General features: G+C 40.4%; 2 protein-coding genes across 9 annotated transcripts in view; one reads left to right on the forward strand and one right to left on the reverse strand.

Annotated features, from left to right (window-relative positions):
• The window catches only part of ALKBH8 (alkB homolog 8, tRNA methyltransferase), a 49,950-nt gene extending 36,928 nt beyond the window's left edge, over nt 1–13,022 (reverse strand). The window contains exons 1-6 of one of the 7 annotated variants that reach the window (XM_055701563.1): nt 12,769–13,022; nt 7,984–8,124; nt 4,987–5,227; nt 3,816–3,875; nt 2,306–2,401; nt 840–944 (exon numbers count right to left, since the gene is read on the reverse strand). In XM_055701563.1, the coding sequence (XP_055557538.1) occupies nt 840–944; nt 2,306–2,401; nt 3,816–3,875; nt 4,987–5,227; nt 7,984–8,124; nt 12,769–12,918 (793 nt within the window). In that variant the 5' untranslated portion in view covers nt 12,919–13,022. Of the gene's footprint in view, nt 1–839; nt 945–2,305; nt 2,402–3,815; nt 3,948–4,986; nt 5,228–6,251; nt 6,366–7,784; nt 7,898–7,983; nt 8,125–9,131; nt 9,555–9,821; nt 10,107–12,372; nt 12,588–12,768 lie in introns of those variants that run through there. The other 6 variants (XM_055701562.1, XM_055701564.1, XM_027815910.2 and 3 more) reach the window with 6 other exon arrangements.
• A 215-nt stretch (nt 13,023–13,237) lies between these two features.
• Nucleotides 13,238–23,280, forward strand: part of ELMOD1 (ELMO domain containing 1) — a 64,510-nt gene continuing 54,467 nt past the window's right edge. For both annotated transcript variants that reach the window (XM_055701570.1, XM_055701567.1), the window contains exons 1-2: nt 13,238–13,357; nt 15,396–15,443. The gene's annotated coding sequence lies outside the window, so the exon portion shown is untranslated. The remainder of the gene's footprint in view (nt 13,358–15,395; nt 15,444–23,280) is intronic.

A 23,280-nucleotide genomic window follows, 5' to 3' on the forward strand; every position in this document is an offset into this window, starting at 1 on the left:
CTTACATCCTCAGACTCTGAAACACAATCAATTTCCATAACGGTAGTATCAAAAACTGTACTTGTAAACACAAGCTTCCTGGACTCAGAAACCAGTATCAAGACTTTAGTTCTGATTCAAAGCATCTCTGGTCACAGAGGAAATACACTAAGCAGGCGCTGAAATCCTGTCCCTACACGTCACACTTAAGATGCTACTCTTCTGATTTTCAGTAATGTTGTACTGGTTTGGCTGGGATAGAATTAATTTTTTTTCCTAGTAGCTCATATAGTGCTAGGTTTTGCATTTGTGATGAAAACAGTATTGGTAATACAAGGATGTTTTGGGTATTGCTGAGCAGTGCTTACACTGCATCAAGGTCCTTTCTGGTTTCTCATGTTTCCCTGCCAGCAAGTCAGCTGGGGATGCACACGGAGTTGGGAGGGGACACAGCTAGGACACCTGACTAAAGCGATATTCCATACCATATCACATTGTGCTCAGAAACAAAACTAGGGGTGAAGTTTACAAGGGATGCCATTACTCAGACTATCTGGGCATTGGTTGGCTGGTAGTGAGCAATTGCTTGGGGACTTTTTTTGCCTCACTTTTTTTTTCATTTTTTATTTTGATGGTGGGAGTTGCTTTGGTTTTTCCTTTGGTGTTTTTTTTAAAAAAAACTTATTAAACTGTCTTTATCTTAACCCATGGGTATTCTCACTTCTCTCTCTCCAATTCTCTCCCCTATCTCATTGAGGTAGAGTGATCGAGCGGCTGTGTGGTGCTTAGCTGTCTACCAGTGTTAAACCACAATGTAAGGTGTAAAGAGCTCAACATTGTTGAAGGACAAATAAACTTACCTTGTCCAGGTTCATACTGATTTACAGTCAGTTGATCAGGTTTATGTTTGATATATCCCTGCTTCAACCATTTATCCAACAATAGGTTGCAAATTTCAGGAAGACCTAGTTACAGAAACAAAAGAGTAAGCAAAACGGGATAGATTTTTGCATTTTTATCCTTTCTTTTTACAACAAATATAGTAACCGGTCAAAATACATAGAAACAACTTCACAGAAACATAAGCCCATCTTCAATAATGAACACACTGCATTTTCTGTAACACATACATCAGAACTGGCGGCCTGATCTGCAAGTCCAATATATTTACAACATCCTGCCATTCAAAAGGCCATTTCCCCAAGACCTCGACATTCAGAAGCAGATCACTCTTTACAAATGCAAACTGCATCATCTCTACACATAAATAAAAGCATATCAAATCACAGGCAATGCTTCCACCAACTACATTAAAAATGCTGCAGTTAAGAAGCAAAATTATTATGCAGAAATTCAGAAGTTGTGCAGAGGTTAAGTATCACCAAAAATATCTGCGGAAGTTAAATTGTTCTTGAAACAGGACTGAAAGTTTCAGTGCTTCACTGAATTTTTGGTTTGTTATTTTACCAGAGGACTTCTCAGGTAAAATTCTGTTGGAGGTAACACCCAGAAACATGGTAGTAATAGCTCTTCCATGATAATATTGATTTTTATTTTTCAGTTGTTCTCCCCCAATGAAGTGTTTATGCTTTTCTCACAAAAAATAGTCTATCTGTGAGACTAGAAAACAGCTGAAATGTCAATGCTTTTATGATTACATAGCTTCACTGTTAAAACCTCAATGTAACCAGAATCCTTCCATTGCAAGCTACATCTACCCCGTGACACATGCGTCACCTTAAACACCTTCAAGTTTTACAGGAATTTAGCTCCCCTATTTTACTATTTTTAAACCTAAGACTATAAGATGACTCACTTGCTTTCCTCTGAGTCACAGGTCTCAACTCCAAATAAGAGTTACACAAACCTTTTCAAAATTGCTTTCAGTCCAAAGGAATTTTTATTTTGGTGTGCATCCAACAAGTTTCAAGCTAGTCAAGATAAATATACCCAGCAATAGACATCACAACCCCCAAACAAATGAATATGTAATTTGTAACACATAATTGCTTTATGAAACAAAAACTAAAAAAGAATGGTAACTACAATCCCAAAAACCTTATTTGACTGCACCTCAATGGGCATCAATGCCTGCCTGCAAGTGACTGGAAAACAAGCTTTGAGCACTCACAGTAATTTGGAATGGATCTCATTCAAAAGAACAATTTCATTCAAATTACAGATTACAAATGTATGTGTTTAAGATACAGTTAAGGATCTTCTTTTATTAGAATCTCACATCCATATCTCAGTAAGACTTAAAGGCTTTATATAATGATTCAAACATCAGTACAAAATAAGTATGATTTAATAGGGAAGTTCTCACCTCCAGGTAAAGGTCTGTCTTTATCAACATTGTTGTTATCATAGCAAAACTCATATCCAAAATGTTTCACTCTTCTATACTTTAAAGTCTTCTGGGCTGTAAAACCACACAATTTTAAAGTAAGATTAGACTACATAAAACAACCCAAACAATTTGCTATGCTTCCCTTTTCATCTGACCTATTAAACCTAAAACATTTTTTAATTAACAGTTAAAACAATTTATGTGACCCTTGTCCTTCATGGCTCACACTTCTGCCTTATCACCTTTTGTATTTCATCAAGCATCACATTCACTGCTGTCTGAAGTCAAACTGATGGTGGTTTTGTATATGCAAAAAGTAGAGAGTACCAATTTTCTTTCGCTATACTTAATGCATCTTTATTCTTGATCAATCTCTGAAATTGCAATTGATACAGCAGGATCCTTCACTTTCACCAATCACCAAGTTCACATTAGCTAAGGTCAATAACCCTTTATGCTGTTCCAAGGAATAAAATTTACACAGAAACTTTGAAATTAATTCCAAGATGTACTGGGTCTGGCTGAGCCCCATAGCAGCCCTCACAGTGCTGTGCTTTGTATTGGCTTTTTTTTGACTGCTGCTGAGCAGAGCTCGCACAGCATCACGGCTGCCTCTCGAACATTCCCTCCTCTCACCAGTAGGCTGGGGGTGAGCAACATTCTGGGAGGGGACATAGCCAGGACAGCTGACCCACACTGACCAACAGGATATTCCTTATCATATGATGTCTGTTGAGATATAAAAGCTAAGAGAAAAGAGAAGGAAGGGAGGGCATTCATTATTTATGTTTGTCTTCCAGAGCAACCACTACATGTACTGAAGCCCTTATTCCTCTGAAGCAGCCAAACATTCTCTACTTCCCATCAGCAGGTGATAACATCTTTTGTTTTACTATGCTTCCACACACACAACTTCTGCTATTGCTTCATTAAACTGCCTTTACCTTAACCCACAATTATATATTTTTTGCATCTTATCTTCTCCCGCCCAACCTCATTCTGCTGAGAAGGGGAATGATAGAGCAGCTAGGTGAGCACCTGACACCCAACCAAGGTCAACCCACCACACAAGAACAATTCATTTATTAAAAGATCTAAATCCACAGAGCTCAAGTGAAAGCACAAAAGCATCCAGAATGTCTCAGTGACTTCTTTTTGATTTAAAAGAAGACACAGCTCCTCAGCTGTACATCAGATGGGAAGGGTAACCTTCACTGAACATTTTTATGCTTGGCGTAAGACACCTAAAGAAGACTTTAGTTGGTTTTGGATGCAGGAATATTATTCAAGCAAACCCATACCAGAATATCAATTCAGACCACTTGCCACCACTTGCAATATAAGACCAATTCCTAAAATACTAAAACCGAATACACAATGATTTCAAACAATACATTTACCAAGATGTAGACATCTTGTAAACTGAAACCGTAGGAAAAAACAGCACAGAAGTATGGAAGGTCTGGATTTCTATCATTTTGCCCACCATTTCGAGTATCTTCATCTCCTGTCCAGTCAATACTTTCCAACATCCTCCTTTCTTCCTCTGGAGAAATAATCTTTTCAATGATCATTAGGCCTGGAGGCAAGCTTGTAGGAACAACATTCTGCCACAAAACTAGGGTGTATGGAAAAAGAGAATATTATCACTGTTTAGAGAAAATAAAACCATGTGTTCCCTACAGGAATACCAACTATATATGAGAATATAATATAGCTGCAGATATTTAATGATACAACAGAACCCTCATTGTGATCTTATTTGGTTTTGGCATGACAAAACAAGGCAAGGCCCAAGTTTTTCATGATGCAAAGCACTCTTTAAACATTCTACTGCATAAGACCAGCAAGATTACACACTATTCAAAGGCAAAACTACTTTTCATTTTCCTGTCAAAACAATGGTAAAGAGAATTTCCCAATCATGTCAGGATTCTACCTGCATATCATTTTAGTTTTCTAGAATTTTGGTGATTTGGTAAATCACCAGACTACTCTCTGTCCAGAGAAGCAACCTGTAATCAAATATGAAGGAATATAATGCAATAGCTAGGTGAACACAAAATGTTGGTGATGTAGAGACATTCAGTTTGCTATCCTAACAGTTTATAAAAAACTATTCACTTGCAGAATGTACAGACCAACACCAGGAACACTTTTCAGCAGACAATATAAAAGCTCATAGAAAGAGCAACAGTTACTGTGCTAAACAGCTTATAGTCAGCCATAAAAAAGCCTGGAGAGAAGAGGAGGAAAAGCCAGAAATCTTATTGTGACTGTTTTCCTTCTTGGAATTGAGATAAAGACTGCAAGACTAAGGTCACGCAAGTAATCCAATGACCTGTCCAGAGATCTCCTGGGTCCCAGTTTAGCTCCTTAATCACAAAACCTTCATGAGAAGTACAGAAAGGTCTGGAAACTACCCAAACCCTTTTCCCTTTTGCCTCCAAGTAAAGGAGTTAAAATTAGAGTATCCTATCATGTAATAGAAGGAGCAAAGATTGGTTTATGTCCTGAATCTCAGATTCTGGCTTTCATTCTCTGTATCTACTTACAAAGACTAGTGTGCTTTTAGCTATATTTACAAACTAGGAAGTGAAAGCAAAGCAAAACAGGATGCAGGAAGTTTGATATCTAGGAGAGCAGAAAAATCATACCTTTTTCCACAAAATTAACGTATAGAATGATATTTTGGTCAAAGTCTTCCAGTGTTACTTCTTTTCCATTAAGGGCATCAAAAGCTTTCTTGGCTTCTTCTGTTGTCCCATATTTCACAAATGAATATGGTTTATTTGGTGGCATTAAGAGCGTTTCCACCAATCCATATTCTTCTACTATCCTGAGCAGTTGGTGTCTACTCATCCCATTACCAAGACCAGCATTGGCAATAACCAGGCTCTAATCAAAGAGGAATTACAAAAATTGAGAATTAGTGATTACCGCTGGTTACTTTAAAACCAACACTCTACTAAGAGAGCAGCTCTATAAAGAAAAAAAGTAAGCCCATGAGTACACTTTTGTGTATTCCACACAAGATATTTACATTTCAATGAGCTTGGTATATATATGAGGCTAAGGCAACCTTTGTTTGCCCAGCACCTATTCTGGCAGAAGGGCCTGCATCCTCTGTCAGAGGTACCTCCTCAATTAATGCATGTAGTTACTATTACAAGAGCACTTAATCTTCAAACCAGCATGTGTGCATCAAGTGTACTGCAAGCAAACAGTGACACTGACACACATAATTTTGAAGGCTTCTAAAATGGATTTTTTCTGCAGACTAACAAAAAAAAAAAGAGAAAAACCTTTCAAGACAGTGATTTTTTTCCAAGAAAGGTTTTCTCATCTTTGCCAAGAAGTCTCTCCAAGCAGAGAGATTAATATTCCCAGTTCCACCTCATGTCCCCTACATATCAGATTCACCAAAAAAAAAGTAGCATAATCTAGAAACAAGAACATCTAGTTCTGCTCCAGCACTCTTATCTGAAAAGTCTCCCTCTTGCTTTTATAAACAAAAGGGATTTATGTCCCATCCTTAGTTAACACAGACTACTTCATGCACAATGCCTAATTGCTTAACTCTATACTTTCATACTGATTTATGTCCAAAATTATTAAGTATGCAGTTTGTGAGGACTGTTGCTGGTTTGCCAAATATTAGAAAAAACCAACAAAATAGAACTTTTCAAATTACTATTATTCAAGAAATATCCTTTGAAAAACACAGGCCTTTTCAAAATAAGTTCTTTTGACATCTAAATAGCTATATGCCTTAACAAGATGTTAAATCTAATCATGGTGGTCAAAAGAAGTTTAAGTCCCTTTTTAAGGCCAAATGAGCATGCAATCTTGAAATTTTGATTGAGCTCCAGTGAATCCAAAAAGCTAGCAACAATTTACTCAGACTGACTCCATGTAATACCTTTCCAGAAAGCTTTCAGACAGTCTTTCTCTTAGAAGTCTGTAACTGTTCTATGACCTTTTCTGAAGGCAGTTGGGAAAGCGTTCAATTGTTTCAAATGACAGCATGTCACTCCTCAAAAAAACAGAAAGTTAGGTTTAAAGCTGAAGGGAAAGATTATGAAAAGAAAATAAATTATATAGTGAGTACTGCTGTGACTACGCCTATTGCGACAGCTCTTAACGCTTGTTCTTAGCACTGCATCAGGCTGTCTTATTACTGATCCCATTTTTCAAAGGTGACCGTATTATTAATTACTGTTATTTTCTAGAATGTTATTAATGGAGAGGCCCATATGTGTGGAGGAAATGCAGAGACTCAAACCAGCACTTTCACTGGTTATACGCACTTCATCAACAAAGACAATCACTACATAACAGCAGCAGGTACAGCAATTGACCACGTTCTCCTGAGCAATTTCAATATAACCAGACTCTCACAGAAAGCCTGAAAGCATTTTCTGTATTCTTGACACAAGTTTCTCACCAGTACTATGATTTTGTTTCATGCATCACTTATTCAAATGTTCTGTCATTGATGAGGATCTGGCTGGACGCCAAAACTACTCTCTGGGTGGATCAGATGGACAATTTGGTATCTGGGGCAGTATCGAGAGGAACAAGTCCCAGATTATGGACCCATTTTCAAGCAACACTAGATAGACACAGTGCCTGCTCCAGGAAGCTTACAAGATATACAAGACTCCTGGGTCATTTTAGTGTATGTCCACGTGGAGTGAGATGTGAGTGAAGACTAAGCCCAATTTTGTTACAAAAAGGCAGAAAGGTCTAACTGATGCTTCCATATCCGAGCAGGAAGAATTTGCAGGATCAAAATGAATAAGGCTAGAGTAAATGATACTGCTCTACAGTGTTTCAAGGCATTAGCATCTCCCCACAACTGATGGGGGGAAATGATAAACTAGTTCTTCCCTGTCTGCAAGTTCCTGTCACTCACTTTTTGCTATACCAGTATCTGCGAGGTCATTCTCTGATCTGCTGTAACTCTAGGACAGCAAAAAAATGCAAATTAAAAAGCCGAGTAGTTTTCTGTTAGGTTACGAATAAAGTGGTTTATGGTAAAGTTCATTGAGCATCACAAGAAAGCAGAACTCCCTCCTATCTTGTCCCCTTTTGTGCAAGGGACAGGAAAGTAGCCACCTTTTCAACAGCTGCAAGTCAGTCAATCAGTTCAACTCCCCAAGAAACACAGCTTAAATCAATTTAGGTGAAGAAAACAATGTGGAAAAGACTTCTAAGATAAACATGTTTTTAACTGGGAGTTTAGATGAGACAAATTAATTTGATAAAGCAGTACAGAGGAAAGAAAGATACAAAAGCTAAAAGCCAGAGAAGAAAGGAAATCACATAGAAAAAGAGAAGAAAAGTTTATCTACTTAAACAAGGTAACATTTCCCATGCTTCCTTACTACCTCCACCTCCCCAACCCAAAGAACTACTGTTTCAGATATTAAAAAAACAAAAACCAAACAACCTTATCCAAAGGCCATAGAAGTCTCTCCACAGACATTAAACTGTTGAAGTACAGTTCTTCAAAACCAAACGGGCACAGAAAACACTCCATCTCAGGAAGTGTATTTTGGAGAACTGCATTTTAGACAAAACAGAAGTGAGAATAGAACACAGATAAGAAAGATTTTCACACTACCATCAAAATCAGAACTACCAGTCACCTGTGTGGCATGGGAGATGCACTCAATGCCTTCATGTCTCATCAATGTATGCTGAGCTCTGATCTGCTTCCTCAATACCTTCTTCTTCATTTTACGGACTTTCAAATGATCTTCACTGGTTTTAACTTCCATGCCGGTGATCTGGGAAGCAGAAGTAATAACACATAGTAACTATCCTCCTTGAAAAATTAGATACTTCAGTCTGCCCTAGAGATAGCCTCCCCATCTCCTACATCATCTCTATGATAGTGATAGGCCATCAGATAATACCAGATTTTATGAATTATCTGAGGATGACAAAACAGAGCCTGCAAAGTACATTCTTCCTCACTCGGTAGCATGGCTTTCCCCATCTCTGAAGTTGTTATTCAACTCTCTTTTATCCTCCCAAAAATAGAGCTTTATAAAGATTTAATTTTCCAGGGTTTTTTTCTTGTTCTTCACTCTTATCCACAATATCATTACACTAGCTTCCAGTTTTTAACCTGCCTGCCCCTCCGATTTTCACATAGCAGTTGCAATTAATTTCCTTCTCTCTGCAGTCTCTCTAGAGCAGAACAACAAAAAAACGTATGTGAAACTGCCATGAGATTTGTATCATCTTAGCTTCTAAGTTATTCATGCCTCACCAAATACTTGAGTTGGAGATCAACCGTGCTTATTTCGCTCCTTTTTCCTAATTGCCACTTCCAATTGAATATGACATTTGGCAAAAATTGCTTTTTTGAGAGTAGAAAAATGTGTTGAACATTTGGATATCCAAGCACTAGTAATCAGGATGCTCCACATCTCACTTAGCACATCTCCCAAGGCCAACTTCAGAAAAATCACATTCCTGTCATGCAACAAACAGAAAACTGTGTACGTACATTAACTATTGAATTTAGCGGCAACACAGCATTTACCTACCAGTGAGTTAATTGAGTCACTGGCTTCCTCCAGGTTTTCTTTTCATCTTTTGCCACTTCTGGTCTACTGCTACATTGCAACCATCCAGTACCTTCCTACATGCCTCTGAGCCTACTTTATTTTCCTCCCTTCAAACCCAAGGGAAGAGTTCAGACCTCATGTAGGACTATAACAAAGCAGATATTGATATGGCTAGCTTTGCTCTTCTCTTTTTCTCTCTCTATAACATAAGCCCTTACCCATATTTTGGGGGCTTCTTCTCTTCTTTTCCAAAAATCCTCCTAACAGTACAGCTGGACAATCCAACTGCAGCTGTCTGTCCTTTTCCATTCTTTTATTATTGGTCTGATAACAATCCTCCCACCTCATGTTCTCTTCACCTCAAAAAATGTTTTTGTTTAAAAAAAAAACAAAACAAAACACACAACAAAACCAATGACAATCACCACTATATGTACTTATTTAAAAGTGTCAACTGCTCTAATAGTCAGCCATCCACTTTCATTCCTTCTGGCTTGCAAAGACTGCATAGCTGCTTCCCAATACCTACTGCAGACACAATAACAGTAAGATGACAATGAACAACAGGAAAATTGTAAAAGTAAAAAAAAAAGTTAATATTAGTATTTGATGCAACTTTGTACTGAATGACTTAGCAAATATTTTCTTTTAAACAAATGTAAATATGCTAGTAAAATTGTTTAAGTAGTATTAAGAGAGTTGCATAGGAGCTATAAATATGTATTCCCTGTGACAGCTGCAGCATTACTATCATCAACATGAAAAACTACGAACTGCACCAAAAGAGAAAAATCTTTTAAGGAAATCAGAATGGCAAAAGCACTCTGTGGAAATAACAGATTCTAACCCTCAAAAAAGGAGCAGAATAAATACTGCCAAAGACAACTCAGTCTTTTGCCACTACTTACCATGTGTTGGTTCTTCATCCTACCCTTACTCTTCCACTCCCAAACCCAATTTCAAAGCAGTCTCGAATTAGAGCACTTGTCAAAGAAAATGAATTGGCAACAACAATTTCAAGCAATCCCACCAAGTTATTAGCATGGCAGACTCCAACAATTCTATCCTGAAACAGTTTCAGATGCCTGCTATCAAGTTGGAGATGGCACACGCATAGCTGTAAGTTTGAACCCTGACCCCCAGCCAAACAGCCTTATTCAGGTTTTTATACATATCCTGGCCATATAAAAGATCACATTTACATCTGAGCCTGACCAAAAAAAAAGTAATAAACGACTAAGCACTAAGATCCAGTTTACTGCCATCAGACTCTTGCAAGTTCCTAGCATCTCTTACTCTGAGCTAATTCAATCATAACCATGATAACATGCAATGGAGGCAAAATGTATGAGAAGGAAATCTTGCAAGTGGCAAAACCCTGACAGGGCACAGTTTCGGAAAAAGGAGACTACTGAAATAATTATTTCACATGACTTTAGAAACAAAGTGTAGAGGCTGAAAAGGTCAATGAGTTATACAGCCAATCTTCATTTCTGTAAAATTATTTTTATTACAGATTTGTTAGCAACTGTCTCCCATTTTCCTTCAAAGCAACAGTGCTCACTAAGGTCTTTTTGCATATCTTATATTCTAATTTTCTCCCTTCCCTCCCTGAATCTCTTGGCACTTTCTTAAAAAATCATTTTCCCGTTCTCACTTCTTGATGGCAGACTTGCATACAGGCCATGGTTCATTCTCTGACAAAATCTCATTTGCATCTAAAGACAAATAGTTCAAAATAGTTTTCTTATTGAGGATTCTTCATTTAATCTCCAAATATGGTTAAACACACAGTGAGCAACAGTCCTCTTAACCTTCATTAGTTAAATAATGATCAAGAAATCTCAAACTTGCCTAGACAAAAAAACATACAGCGAGACACAAAACAACAACACAAGATAAATGGAAGCAAAAGGTACCAGGGCAGCGGAGGAGGAAGCCTCACAAGAGGCACAAAAAGGTACATTAAGTACATTCCCCCAAGTGCATCTAATAGGTTACCCTTACTAGGATTCATCCTGTTTGCAGACTTGCTCAGCAAGCTTACCACGACCAAGCTGTCCAATTAACAAATGTGATCTAAAAAGCTTGGCATGCCCAACTTTATTTACCATATACAGGTGAAGAGAGACCAATAGCTTTACCGATGGCCCACACGCAGGTTCTTATCTTCTGGGGAGGGGCACAAACAGTCTCAAACTACTTCACAGGAAAGTACCAGAAAGACCCACCCTTGATTTAATGAGATGGGGTTACAGAAAGAGTAAAAACACACGCTGGGGTGTTTGAAAACATAAAAATCTGGTTCAGATGGAGAAGCACGGAGACTATGTAGACATCACCCATACCAGTCAGACCACTGGCACACAACCTCTGCAGAACAAACCCAGCCATAAAAAAAGGATATCAAACTGAAAGGCTCAGGCATCCCATAACATCTACACCTCTGCACCCTCAAAGACTCCATCTGATCTCAGGGGAAAGCAGCTCCAAGTTTAGTTAGGCCTTTAGGCAGGTCCTCACAAACTCCCACACCCTCCATGCAAAAGCCAAGAAGTTGTGGCCCAGTATTTGGCCAGCTAGCACAGAAACTGAAGACCAAAGACTACTTCCATCCTTTTAAAACCCCTGAACTAAACAACAGAACACAGGACAGATGAGGTGCGAGACTACTGCCTAAACAACGACATTTAAAACCGGCAGAGACGCCTGTCTGGCCTTTCGCTGGCTGCTCAAGAAGCTGCAGCCCCTCCCCACGTGCTGTGCCTCCCAGCTCCAGCCCCTGAAGGCCTCTCGAACAGCACTGCCTGCGCTGAAATTACTGCAAAGGTTAACGTAAAGCTTTGATGTCACGGTTGAACCTTATTTGCAGTAGAAGCCACTTGAGAAAATGGAAGCGCGTGGTTCCCGGAGCAGCGCTAACCGGCAGCTGCCAGCAGAGGGAGCACCACGCTCAGCGATGGAGGCTCGCAGCCTGCTCCTCAGTTTTGCCTTGGCTGTGTGCCGCAGGCACGTAAACATAAACGTGCTGACGCCGTATACACAGACACCGAAACTCGTAGCAAAAACCCCAAAATTCAGGAGCCCTGATGGGGCGATTTAAGAGATCCGGAACTGGCCAAACACGTCCTGCGGCTACCCCCAGCCCATCTCTGCCAGTGCCTTCCAGCTCTTGACACCTCAAATTCATGAGCTTCGGGCACTCGTTACAAACACGGACAACGGGAGTAACAACAGGACCGTGCGCTCACCTTCCTGCCCCGAGCAGCCGCGGGGTACAATAAAGGCAGTGGGGCGGGGGCCGACCCGGCCTTGTCCCCCCCTCACAGCACCCTGCCCCGACAGGCCCCGGCCCCGCGGGCAGGGCAGCCCGCGCTCCCGCCGCCCCCGCCCGCTCCCCCTGGCCCAGCCGGGAGCCGCGGGCGCTGCAGCCCCGCTCCGGGCGGCGCGGCACGTTACCTGGCTGGGGGCAGCCATGTTGGGGCAGGCGCGCAGCCCGCCCGCCTCTGCCGCGCCGTCATGGCGGCGCCCCGCCTCCGCGGGGGGGGCCGCGCTGCGGAGTGGGCGGCATGGCCCGGAGGGGCCCTGCCGGGACAGAGCCCCTGCGCCGTTATCACACGGCGAAGGAAGCCCGGCACCAGCTTGTGCTCTGGGCCAAGTTTTCCTGATGACCAGGGCGGGGTTTTCCCGGAGCTGCACGGAGGAGGGACGGCCGTGCCCGGGTGGGTGCGGGGCCTCTGCTCCCGGCGCCGAGGGAAACCGCCGGTGCGACGAGAGGAAGGCGGTGGGTGCCCCCGGCCCTCTTCTGCCTCGGCACACGCTTACTGTAACGGTGCCATCTCTGTTTCTGCTCACCCTATGCTGCCCAGCTTCCTCTGGGCTCCTCCACTTGCCGCCTTTTCTCTCCAAGTAGAGCCAGCTCCCTGCCATCCTCCAGCCCATCAATGCCGCCTTCCTCCGAGTCAGCAACAGGAAAAAAAGCAATGCTGGAACGTGGGGCGCCATCCCTCGGACCCACACCGGGCTCTGCTGCTTCACTGAGAGCGATTTGCAGCAGAGCCTCCTCCAGCACGGGGAATCCAAAACCAGCCGGTGGGAGCCATGTCCACACCGTGGATTAAGGACAGCACTGTCCAGGCCTCACCTGACAAGGCTATCGCCTAGACAGGCTGCCATCGCAGCCATCGCTGACCAGGCCACCTTTGGCATGCCCCACACTAGGGGCAGAGGAGGACAAACCATGCCAATTCAGCCAAGGCCGTGTGAAGACCGAGTCCCTGGTTGTAGGTGCATATTTCCCTATGCCACTCTTCAGCACGCTAGCAACCCCACTAAGGCTGCCTAGTAAACCCAGGCTACTGAGCGACCTGCCTCACTGAAACATCTCTACAGTTCACTGGTTCCCTGTGCAAGAAAGGGATCCCTTAAATCAGAGATGGAGCATGTAAGTCTTCCCTTTGTTTTTCTCTGTCATCATAGACTAACCAAGCTTCATATTATGCCCCTAAAATAGTCCTTTCCCCCTTTTTTATCCAAAATACTGAAGTTCATTATTATCTACCTTTTACTGGCTTTAACCTGACAAATATTTTACTTCTCACTGTAGCTTATTACATAAAGACTTCCCCCCCTATTTAAATACTGAGCTGATTTTTTTCCCTCTTCTCCTTCAGACTCTTGTGGGTAGTTAACATTTCTTAAGATCAGTTAGGTGTGGGACTCCCAGTTGGTAGATATGTAAGGTGACTGATGAGCCTGTAAACCTATAGTCTGAAGTCAGCTCCTCAACTTTGTCCCAGATCCACACTCCGGAGGAGTCTACCCATCTACTGATGCTGTTAGGTAGGGCTGTGCTTACCCAGAGGAGAGAAAAAAAAAAAAGAAATCTTTCCCTTGAAGCATATACAATACCCTGTGCCAGGGACGTAGCTGCCTCATGTGCAGGAGGTACAAACACACTAAGAATCGTGAGCTCTGGGCACACAACTCATTACAACAGCTGATGGGGCACATCTACCAGCCTGTGAAGGCAGTGTTTGGTCAGAAGGGTGATCCTACTTCTGTCCTTCCACCACAGGCTGTGGCATTTTATCACTCTTCATCTTTGATCCATGCAATGGGTAGCAAGGTACTGTGATAGCACAGATCTTTTGCTTAAGTTTTCTTATATGTAAAGTGTGAATATTAACTGCCTACTTAGTAGGAGTATAGCACGGAGCTTGTTAACCTCTGCAATGCAAAGCTTTAATATCATCTGGTCTTTCTGTAAGCCAGAATGAATGGAGGAAAAGAACAAACAGGCAATATCAACAGCTGCTGTCTCTATTAAAATGTTATCTGAGGTCTGCAACCCTGGAAACCACAAAACCTGAAAGCTACTGAAAGGATGATCCTAATGAAACCAGTTTGTAATTCATTACCATTTTTTTTCTGACAACTGGAAAATACTTGCCCAAAGGTGTCTGTGTTCTGCACGTGTTGCAGTTCAAAGCCCTGATTCCTTGGACTCTCCATTCTTTGACTTGGCTGTCCATGGTTGATTTATTTCACTGGGATGCAATTGTTGGTAGGTAACAAGTAAAACATAGGCCTACTGGAACATTACTTCTCGGAGCACAAACCACAAGGTTCTGGCAGCTGTCTGACCCTGTGTTCACCAGTCATCTTTTGGGTTTATTCTGGTTTATTATTTTGAAAATTGCTTTCTGGGGGAGAAGAGACTCACCATGCATTTGCTCCTTGAAATATCTCTGTATGATTGGCATTGGTAAAGAATTTGTGATGCATATTGTAATATCATTTCCTCTGTAAATGCATCAAGATTTTACTTCAATAAACAGCATCCTCACCTGGGAAAATTCCACCAATTAAAAGGAAAACATTTAAAGGCTGGTTATAGGGGGGTTAATACAAATTTATTTTGGTCAAACTAGAACAGTTATTCCCATTATAATTTAAGCCCTGAAGCACTGCACAATCCATTCTCATGCTAGATAACACAGGTAGAGGCTCCTACAGATACCACAGTGATTATCAACCACAAGTGAAAATAAATCTCCATATGGTTAACAACAATATCACTGACTAACCCACAAAATATTTCACAGAAGTAGGGATTCAAATACATTTGCATTTGATGCTAGTATATTCCCTGATTAAAAGTGCTTTGGCAGAAATCTCAATATTTCTTTTTTAAAAAATCCCATTTTTGTAATGATAATATTTTGGGTTTGAAAGTCAGAAAATATTCTACTCTGAAATTAAGTTTTCATAGTTTTCTTAAGCAAAAAAAAATGTTTATATAAGAAAATCTTGGTTCTGGCTCTATTTTTTTTTTTAATTGATAACCAGGAAACGCCTTCTAAAGCAGACTGTCATGCTCCCATTTACTCATGGGTGAGAAATAAAATGCTGCTGACTTCTCCCAGGAGCAATTTACAATAATCACTATGCTGCTACCTTTCTGTCTGCCACATTTTCAGGGGGAGTCAAGGCATTCGTCAATCCCTGGGAATCAACTTCATATGATAGTAAGTAAACACTTGCATTTCCTTCAACAAACTAGAGGTTACTGGTCCTTTTACTTCCTTTTATACCAAAGCAAGCCAAGCTATGCTTTAGCCTAATGTGATACTCTGGTTTTCCACCACTTTCAAACCCAATTAAAAGAAAATTGCAGGAAGACAGTAGGATTTGCTGTATCAAATCTCTTGACTTAAGAAACTGCAGTTTAAGAATCATGACAAATTGGATATGTTTCAGGATGGCAATTTGTTACAGAAATAAGAAAGCTCATAGCACAAAATCCACCTCAAAATCACCCATGACTAGTACTGTAGAGGAGTACCGTAGTAAATGATGAGACACAAGATGAATTGTTTTAGGATAGCATTTGTGTAATAGTTAAGGACTTTGACAAATATCTGATGACCTAAATTCAAAACTGTGCTGCTGCTGTTGCTAGCGATAGAAAAATTCTCCATAACAAACCTCTGCAATGCCAAAGGCTTATATTTTTCAGGAAGATAGCAAGGATGGCTCTGTGCTGCATGTCATTTTGATTCTGCATTTGTGCTGTTCAATGCAAGATTTCATATTTCTGCCTAAAAAAGAAAACCAGCCAAAAAAAAAAAAAAAAAACCACTTAAGAAATTTTTAGCAACAGCATTAGATCAAAAAGGGATATGAGAAATCTAGGCCCTGGTAAAATCAGTGGGATTTTCAAACACTAGCAAACAAAAATCTTTTATTCTCAAGAGTCTTAAAACATCAAGTAATATTGGTATGCTTTCTGGTTCCTGAGCTTTAGGCTACACTCCATTCATACCACCGAGCTCTTTCCCACAAACACAGGACTTTGGAGTACATATTTATCCACTTTCCTTTAATAAAAGCTGAAATTCCTGAAAATTCTAGACTCAGGGTACTGGAACTTTAAGAAATACATTAAGTAGCGTAAATCTTATGATAAAATTGTAAGATTTGGCAGCAGTGGTTTGTGGCACAAAGGCACAATTATTGGCAGGTTCACTTCCATCATTACAAGGTACGATCCTCTTGCGGAGCAAGTTTCTTTAGCATGATGACACAACTTTTTCTGAGCAGGGAGATTTCAGTTCTCTATAGGGGCAGCTACAGATCTTGTCATCCAGAGTACAACCCAGTCCGTGAATGTTTAGGACTGGGCAGAGGTTAGCTAAATTGAGCACTTCTGCTATGCTGTGAGATTGTATTGATGAAGTACAAGCCTGTGTTGTCAGCGCAGCGAGGAACAGCTTTAACTTCTGTTGTCAGAGATGCTGCAAAAGTGTGCCTACATTGCTGGTTCACCATTAATATCACACTAGAACTAGGAGCACAGTTCTGTAGGCTTCAATAAACAGAAAATCTTTGATCCCTTCCTGGAGAGTCCTCAGAAAATTCCTGTGAGCTTTCAGGCACAAGACAGAAATTACTGTAATTATGATGTGCATGCTGCGACTCTGAAGACCTTTCATTATCAGTACTGCCAGTCCAAATCTCCAGCTCTTGTGAGGTTCCTGCAACATGTGCACACAGATGTCAACAGAGAATTTCCTACTTTGATGAAGGAAGAAGGGATGTAAATTCCCTAGGAGCAATTACTGGAATGTATAATCTCCATGAAGATCAACTAAAAGCTCCCAGTGCAGTTTCTGACAGTGTTTTCTGCTCGCATAAAACCTGTCAGTGAATGGTCCCCAGCCTTCAATGTCCCACATGCACCAATACTAAACAAACCATACGCTGCCGGCGGTTGTTTTGCCCTCAGTTTTAATTTTCTAAGTTTTCTCTGGCCGTAAGCAATCTTTGAGACGTAGGACTTTAAATCTTTCCAAAACCATGCAGGCTTTAAAAAGGAGATAATTCTCTGCTGAAGAGGAACTGCTGCTTTCACTGCCCAAGTGACTCTTTCTGTGCAATTCAGGCAGAGTGTAGGGAAGATCTTCTTGTCCCAGTCTAGTACACTTTCCAGGGTGTCAGAAAGTAGTATGAAGTGCTGAAAGAACCGTGCAAATTGTTGATTTCCCTCCAAATCACTGAACCCATCAACACATGGTTTAGTTTAGCCTTGAAAGCAACATTGTTAGAAAGATTCAGACAAAATATTTCTGTTTTCTCTGGCACAAAGGTGGAAAATTATCATCTCTTCTTCAATATTATTTTTTTTTTTAATTACTGATGGACTTATTTTATTCTGGCCCTACAAGTCAAAATCTTTAACTTGGAAAAACTTGAGTTCTGTCACAAGCAATTAAGAGTTTGGTAGGCATTCAGAAAGCAATGCACACCTACACAGGGATCCTCCCTGATATCTACACCAGGCAGGCAGTCTGCTTTCCTGCAAATTCTCAGAAACCATAATTTCTCACAGTTACAATTTCAGGGCATAAATATAAGGACAATCATGGAATATCAGACCGTGAATTTGTCTACTTCATCGATCAATACATTTTTAAGAATACAGGCCTTGCAGTCCAGACACAATCTGCGAAGTTAATTTTTAAAGGCACAGTATTCTTTACATACAGAGAACTAAAGATTACATTTCCATTGTAAATGAGATCCTCCATGCCTCCAGTGAGGCTGGAGAGAATATTGCTATGTATTCCTTAGACTGGGACTCTATCCTTTTACCCCTTTCAGGCATCATCTTCAGGATGTCTCATTAGTTGTTGCTCATGCAATAGGTTCACCTTCTTTGAAAGAAGAATAGCTGTGTAACCGTAAGTTAAAATTTTCCACACAAAAGCATGGGTCACCTCACTTGCTTCTCTTGCAATTCAGTTTTCATTGACTTCTTTAGACCTGTATGTACCCTCAATACATCTGAAAAATGGAAGTGGTAAGTTTTTCAACTGAATAGGCAAAAAAAAAAAAAAAAAAAAAAAAGCATCCAAACTTAGTGGATTTTTTTATACAAACACCATTTCTCTGTGACTCAGTTTGCCAATCTGTATGACATTTACATAAATATTTACCCAACTCACCAAGGGTTGTGAATCTTTGTGAATCATTGTTTGTGTAACACTTTTGTAATCTTTGAATGACATGTAGCATATGCATTCAGAGTATGGATCTGATTAATGGCAGAGGATAAATGAAGACTAGATAAAAAGTGATCGCATCACTTTTTTTTCCCCTTGTTCAAAATCAGTTTCAAAGAAATTATTAAAAATGCAAATCTTTTTTTTTTTCATGCAGACATGATATGGTTGGTACACATCTTAGTGAAGAAGATTAGGACACAGCCTGATGTTAATCAGCATATTCAATTTTTTTCACTTATTAAGATTAAAAAGCAGGCATTGTTAACATACAATATTTGAAATTCATGTCTACATCACTTTATTTTACTTTTTATATAGAAATATCAAACAGAACATTGTAAATTAAAACATTGTAACATAAAATGCTCTTAATTCATACCCAGACAAAGTCCTTTCTGGCAAAATTCTTTGCTTCAAGAGACAGGTAAACTAAGTGAGCATACTGGCTGCTTCACTTAGCTGTCATTTCTCCAAGGCTATATGAGTAAGCCTGACATCCTTCATCTCTTGCGTTGCCATCATCTACATGCTTTTGTTATGGTCTCCCATGTTAAACTTTACAGCATCTTCAGTCAAAGGAATACGAGTGTAATGAAGTGTGGCACTGTAAATGAACAAAATAACCAGGAGAGAGGTTTAAGAAATGATCATACAGCTTGTGTGCAGACTGCTTTAGTTGTTCTAATATCAGTGCATGAGAGCCATGTAATACATCATCTCAGGACAATTCTGTATTCGATGCTTGTCCTGAGCTAGGCATAAGGAACTGCCAGCTGTTCAATGTTTTGAAGTAGACTGTTGACACAGATTTGAAGCATCACAATGGTTATGAAATCATTGTGCTGCTTGAAAGGGATACTCAGACATAGCAAGAAAGTAGGTTTTAATTTGGGGAACCAGATTTCTTAAGCAAACAAATTATAGAAGTTAGAGGCTGGAAATGGAAGGCCTGATCCTTCTCTCCACCACACTTCTATAGTGTTCAGCAGCTCAATTGTAGGAATGAATGCATTTTGGGGGAAGGATAGCTGCAGGGAAGTCCCCATACACCTGTCAGTTAGTCAGGACTCTGTCCTAGGAATGGAATCAGCACCTACTTGAATAAGTATGGAGACCAAATAGAGGAATCCATGACTGAATCACATAATTGAGGATCATGCTCACTTCCTGAGCTCTGCTTGGAATGGGGAGGAATGAACTATAAACCCTAGATCCCACGCATTGAATTCCAGTGTGGATGTGCATGATGGTATAGAGTAAAAACAAATGGCTCCTACATGTGTTGTGCAGTATCAAACATGAAACAGAGGTATTAACTCATGCTAGTGCATGAGTATCCTCAGACGAATGACTCCAAAAGTGCAATAATTCTTACATATAAGCAAATCTGTAGATGTTTATTACTCTTTTTCTGGATTATCGTGGATCCCCAAAAGGGCCTGTTTCTGAATCTTTTATGTCTTTTTTTATCTATTAGAAGTAAACTATAAAGCTCCAGGCATATACATAAAAGTTTGTGGCTGTGCTGACATAGAACTAAGAACTATATTGGGAGCACCTGTCTAGCTGCATACATAGTACTGTCCAAGAACTGTGAATCAGTTTACTATATACACCTTTCACTACAGAGCTTGCTATTGTTAGTATACCTCTCATGTGATTCCTGCTCCCACTGGCAGCCTCTAAGACTGGATTCCTCCCCTGCAATGATCCTTACTGATTTTTTTTTTTTTCAGCAAGTAACTTACACCCTAAATGCACAGAATCATAGAATAATTTGGGTTGGAAGGGACCTTCAAGATCATCTAGTTCCAACCCCCCTGCCATGGGCAGGGACACCTCCCACTAGACCAGGTTGCTCACAGCCCCATCCAGCCTGGCCTTGAGCACTGCCAGGGATGGGGCAGCCACAGCTGCTCTGGGCAGCCTGTGCCAGTGCCTCACCGCCCTCACAGTAAAGAATTGCTTCCTAATATCTCATCAAAATGTACCCTCTTTTAGTTCAAAGTCATTCCCCCTTGTCCGATCAACTACTTGCCCTTGTAAAAAGTCCCTCTCCAGCTTTTTTGTAGGCCCCCTTTAGGTACTGGGAGGTTCCTACAAGGTCTCCCCAGAGACCGTCTCTTCTCCAGGCTGAACAACCCCAACTCTTTCAGCCTCCCTCATATGGGAGGTGCTCCATGTGTGCAGAATGGTGACAAGCTGTGCTCTGACAAACACGGTCCTCACATCTGCACCTTTACCTGAGCATCCCATTCACCTGGACTGTGTAACACCTCCCAAAAGACATAGCTGGATGTTTGCTTGGTGACATCCTACACCTATGGTAATCTGAGCTTGATTCTTCTGTGAACAAAAGCTGTAGTTACCATCAGACTCACTAATCACAGCATTCTTTTGTCATCTGCTTGCTACTGGCTTTGGAAAGGCTCTATTTCACCACATACCAGTGTTTGGTCATTTCTTACAGAGGTCTAACACCAAGATCCCATACAGTTTCATATAAACATATGGGTTTCCAAATGACAGGAGGTGAGATGCCATTTCCTGTGGAGTGAGTGCAAATAGCTGTTTAAAATGAAATCAGACTTCATGTGTTCCAGTAGGAGAGAGTACCAGGAGAAAGGTATAGCATTTTTTATGCAAAACTTGTCCCCACAAGCAAAGATGTTTGATCAGCTCGGTCAAAGTAATAAAGAAACATAGCAGCTGGTCTTGCAGTACTTAATCCACTATTGTTCCTTTGATATCACAAGTATCATTATACTTAGTAGTATGCTTCCATTACAGCAATTTTCTTTTAAATGCATGGCACTGTCACTCATTGCTTAATGTATTATGGTCTCTTCAATCACACTTGGACTAATAGAGCCAGAAGATCAAACACTAAGAAATAAAAAATAAAAAATCTTAGCCAATCCACAGGTTTCAGGAAAACTGCTAGTTGAATTAAGGCAAGGGTGTGGTTTGTCACACCCTGATAATGTCCAGCTGACAAAAGGGTCCCCGGATACCCAGGGCAGGTGAAGAAGATTGATAGCAGCCTGAGAAGGTTTTAATTTATGCTGAGAGTAGCCTGCCTCATCTTGAGTAAAACCTAAGCAGGTTGATAATGTAGAACATAGATTTTGAAAACTCAGGTAAGAAAGTTCTGTATGTAAATAGGGGGGATTGTTTTTATTCCTTCCTTATCATTCCTTATTACAGCTTTTAAGATTGTTCTAGGAGTCCTAGGATTGTTAGGTAAAATATATTCTTTCTGATGTTTGTTTTAAGTAAAGGAATACAAGCATAGGTAAAGTATTTCTGCTACCATCTGTATTGTCACAAAATGAAAGATGTTGTTTGTTAAAAATAAAACAAAAAACCCACTATAAAAGCATTAACTAAAATGTAACTCCTTGTGATTCAATTAATAATGCTTGGGTGGCATGTCTTCTGAGGAAAGTACTGGGTGGTGTCAAAGCACATTAGGTTCTTTACAAGGACATAGCATGTGTACTCTTCATCGGTCTTGTCTTCATCAGTAAATTATGCAACAACAAGAGCTTCTATCCAAAATAATGAGGGGCTTGAGCTTTTGATTTTTTCACCATTATCTGAGCTAGGTATGTTGCTATCTGTTTTTTGGCTGCTTCTGTCACCTTCTTTCCAATGCTAAATTAATCATGCAGGTGACCTTGCTGGTTTTTATTACGCACAGCAGGCTTTATGAGCTATTGCTGGAAAAGTGTGACATTGCTCAACTAGTGGGGTCTTGTACCTATTTTTTCTAATGTGTTTTTCACTGCCACTTCTAAGTACAGGCTATATTTCTGCTGTCATACACAGTTTCTTTCATTTGCCATAAATTAAAAATAATTATGCTGTTAGAAGGAAAGTACAGCATAGTAAAATGTTTAGCAACTGCTTATAATCAAAAGTGCTGGGGGCTTTTTAAACCAGGCTCCTGTTAGTTTTAAAATGCTGTTTTGCCTCAACTTTCCATGAGAACAATGATGCTGAACATTGGAGGCATAGTAATCCAGATAACTTCCATCCCAAGATATTGAGTGAATGGGTACATCAAACTGCAATCTGATAACAAACGTCTTGTGAAAATCAGTCGAGTCTGAAATGGCACTGCATGACTACAGTATAGCTGTATACTGCTACATGATGCTAAAGAACGGGCAGGAGGCCATCTGGAAACTCCTACCCCATTGGTCTGAATTTGCTGTAACAGTAAGGGACTAGAGTCACAGAGTCTTTCCAGCTTATGTTTTAAATTCCTCCACATTCATGGACGAGAGTATGGCATCTGGGAAGGTAAGGCTGCTTCTGTAGCATGGATTTGGCTTTTCTTGCTCGTGATGCATGTTATATAATTATAAATGAACTGTTTCATAAAGTTCTGTTCCCAAACTTATTTTGGGAAGCATAACTGAACTATGCTCCCAAAGCCCCTGAAAAGTTCCCCAATACTGGATTTACTCTGTTCAGAGTTGTAGCGACTTGTGGTGGCTCCTCCAGCCTTGTGCTAGAGCAGTTCCTGACAGGCTCAGGAATTGAGCATAGATCAGTGTTTTGGAGTATAAATCATTGGGATATAGTATTAAGAAACACTGCTGTAATGCAGGAGAAAACTGCTTTTCTAGTTGCATTGATGCAAGGAATTAAGCTTGAAAGCTTACTGCAATGTGCAAAACATGGCACAAATAGTAAGACATGAAGTAGTAAAGCTGTAGTCTGATACCCATCATTTAGTGGGTTCTTTTGAGCATTGGACCTTGTTTGCTGATGGACAGCACAGCCGTAG

This window comes from Falco cherrug, chromosome 2 (genome assembly GCF_023634085.1).
Source record: "Falco cherrug isolate bFalChe1 chromosome 2, bFalChe1.pri, whole genome shotgun sequence".
In the NCBI taxonomy this organism is placed as follows: domain Eukaryota; kingdom Metazoa; phylum Chordata; class Aves; order Falconiformes; family Falconidae; genus Falco; species Falco cherrug.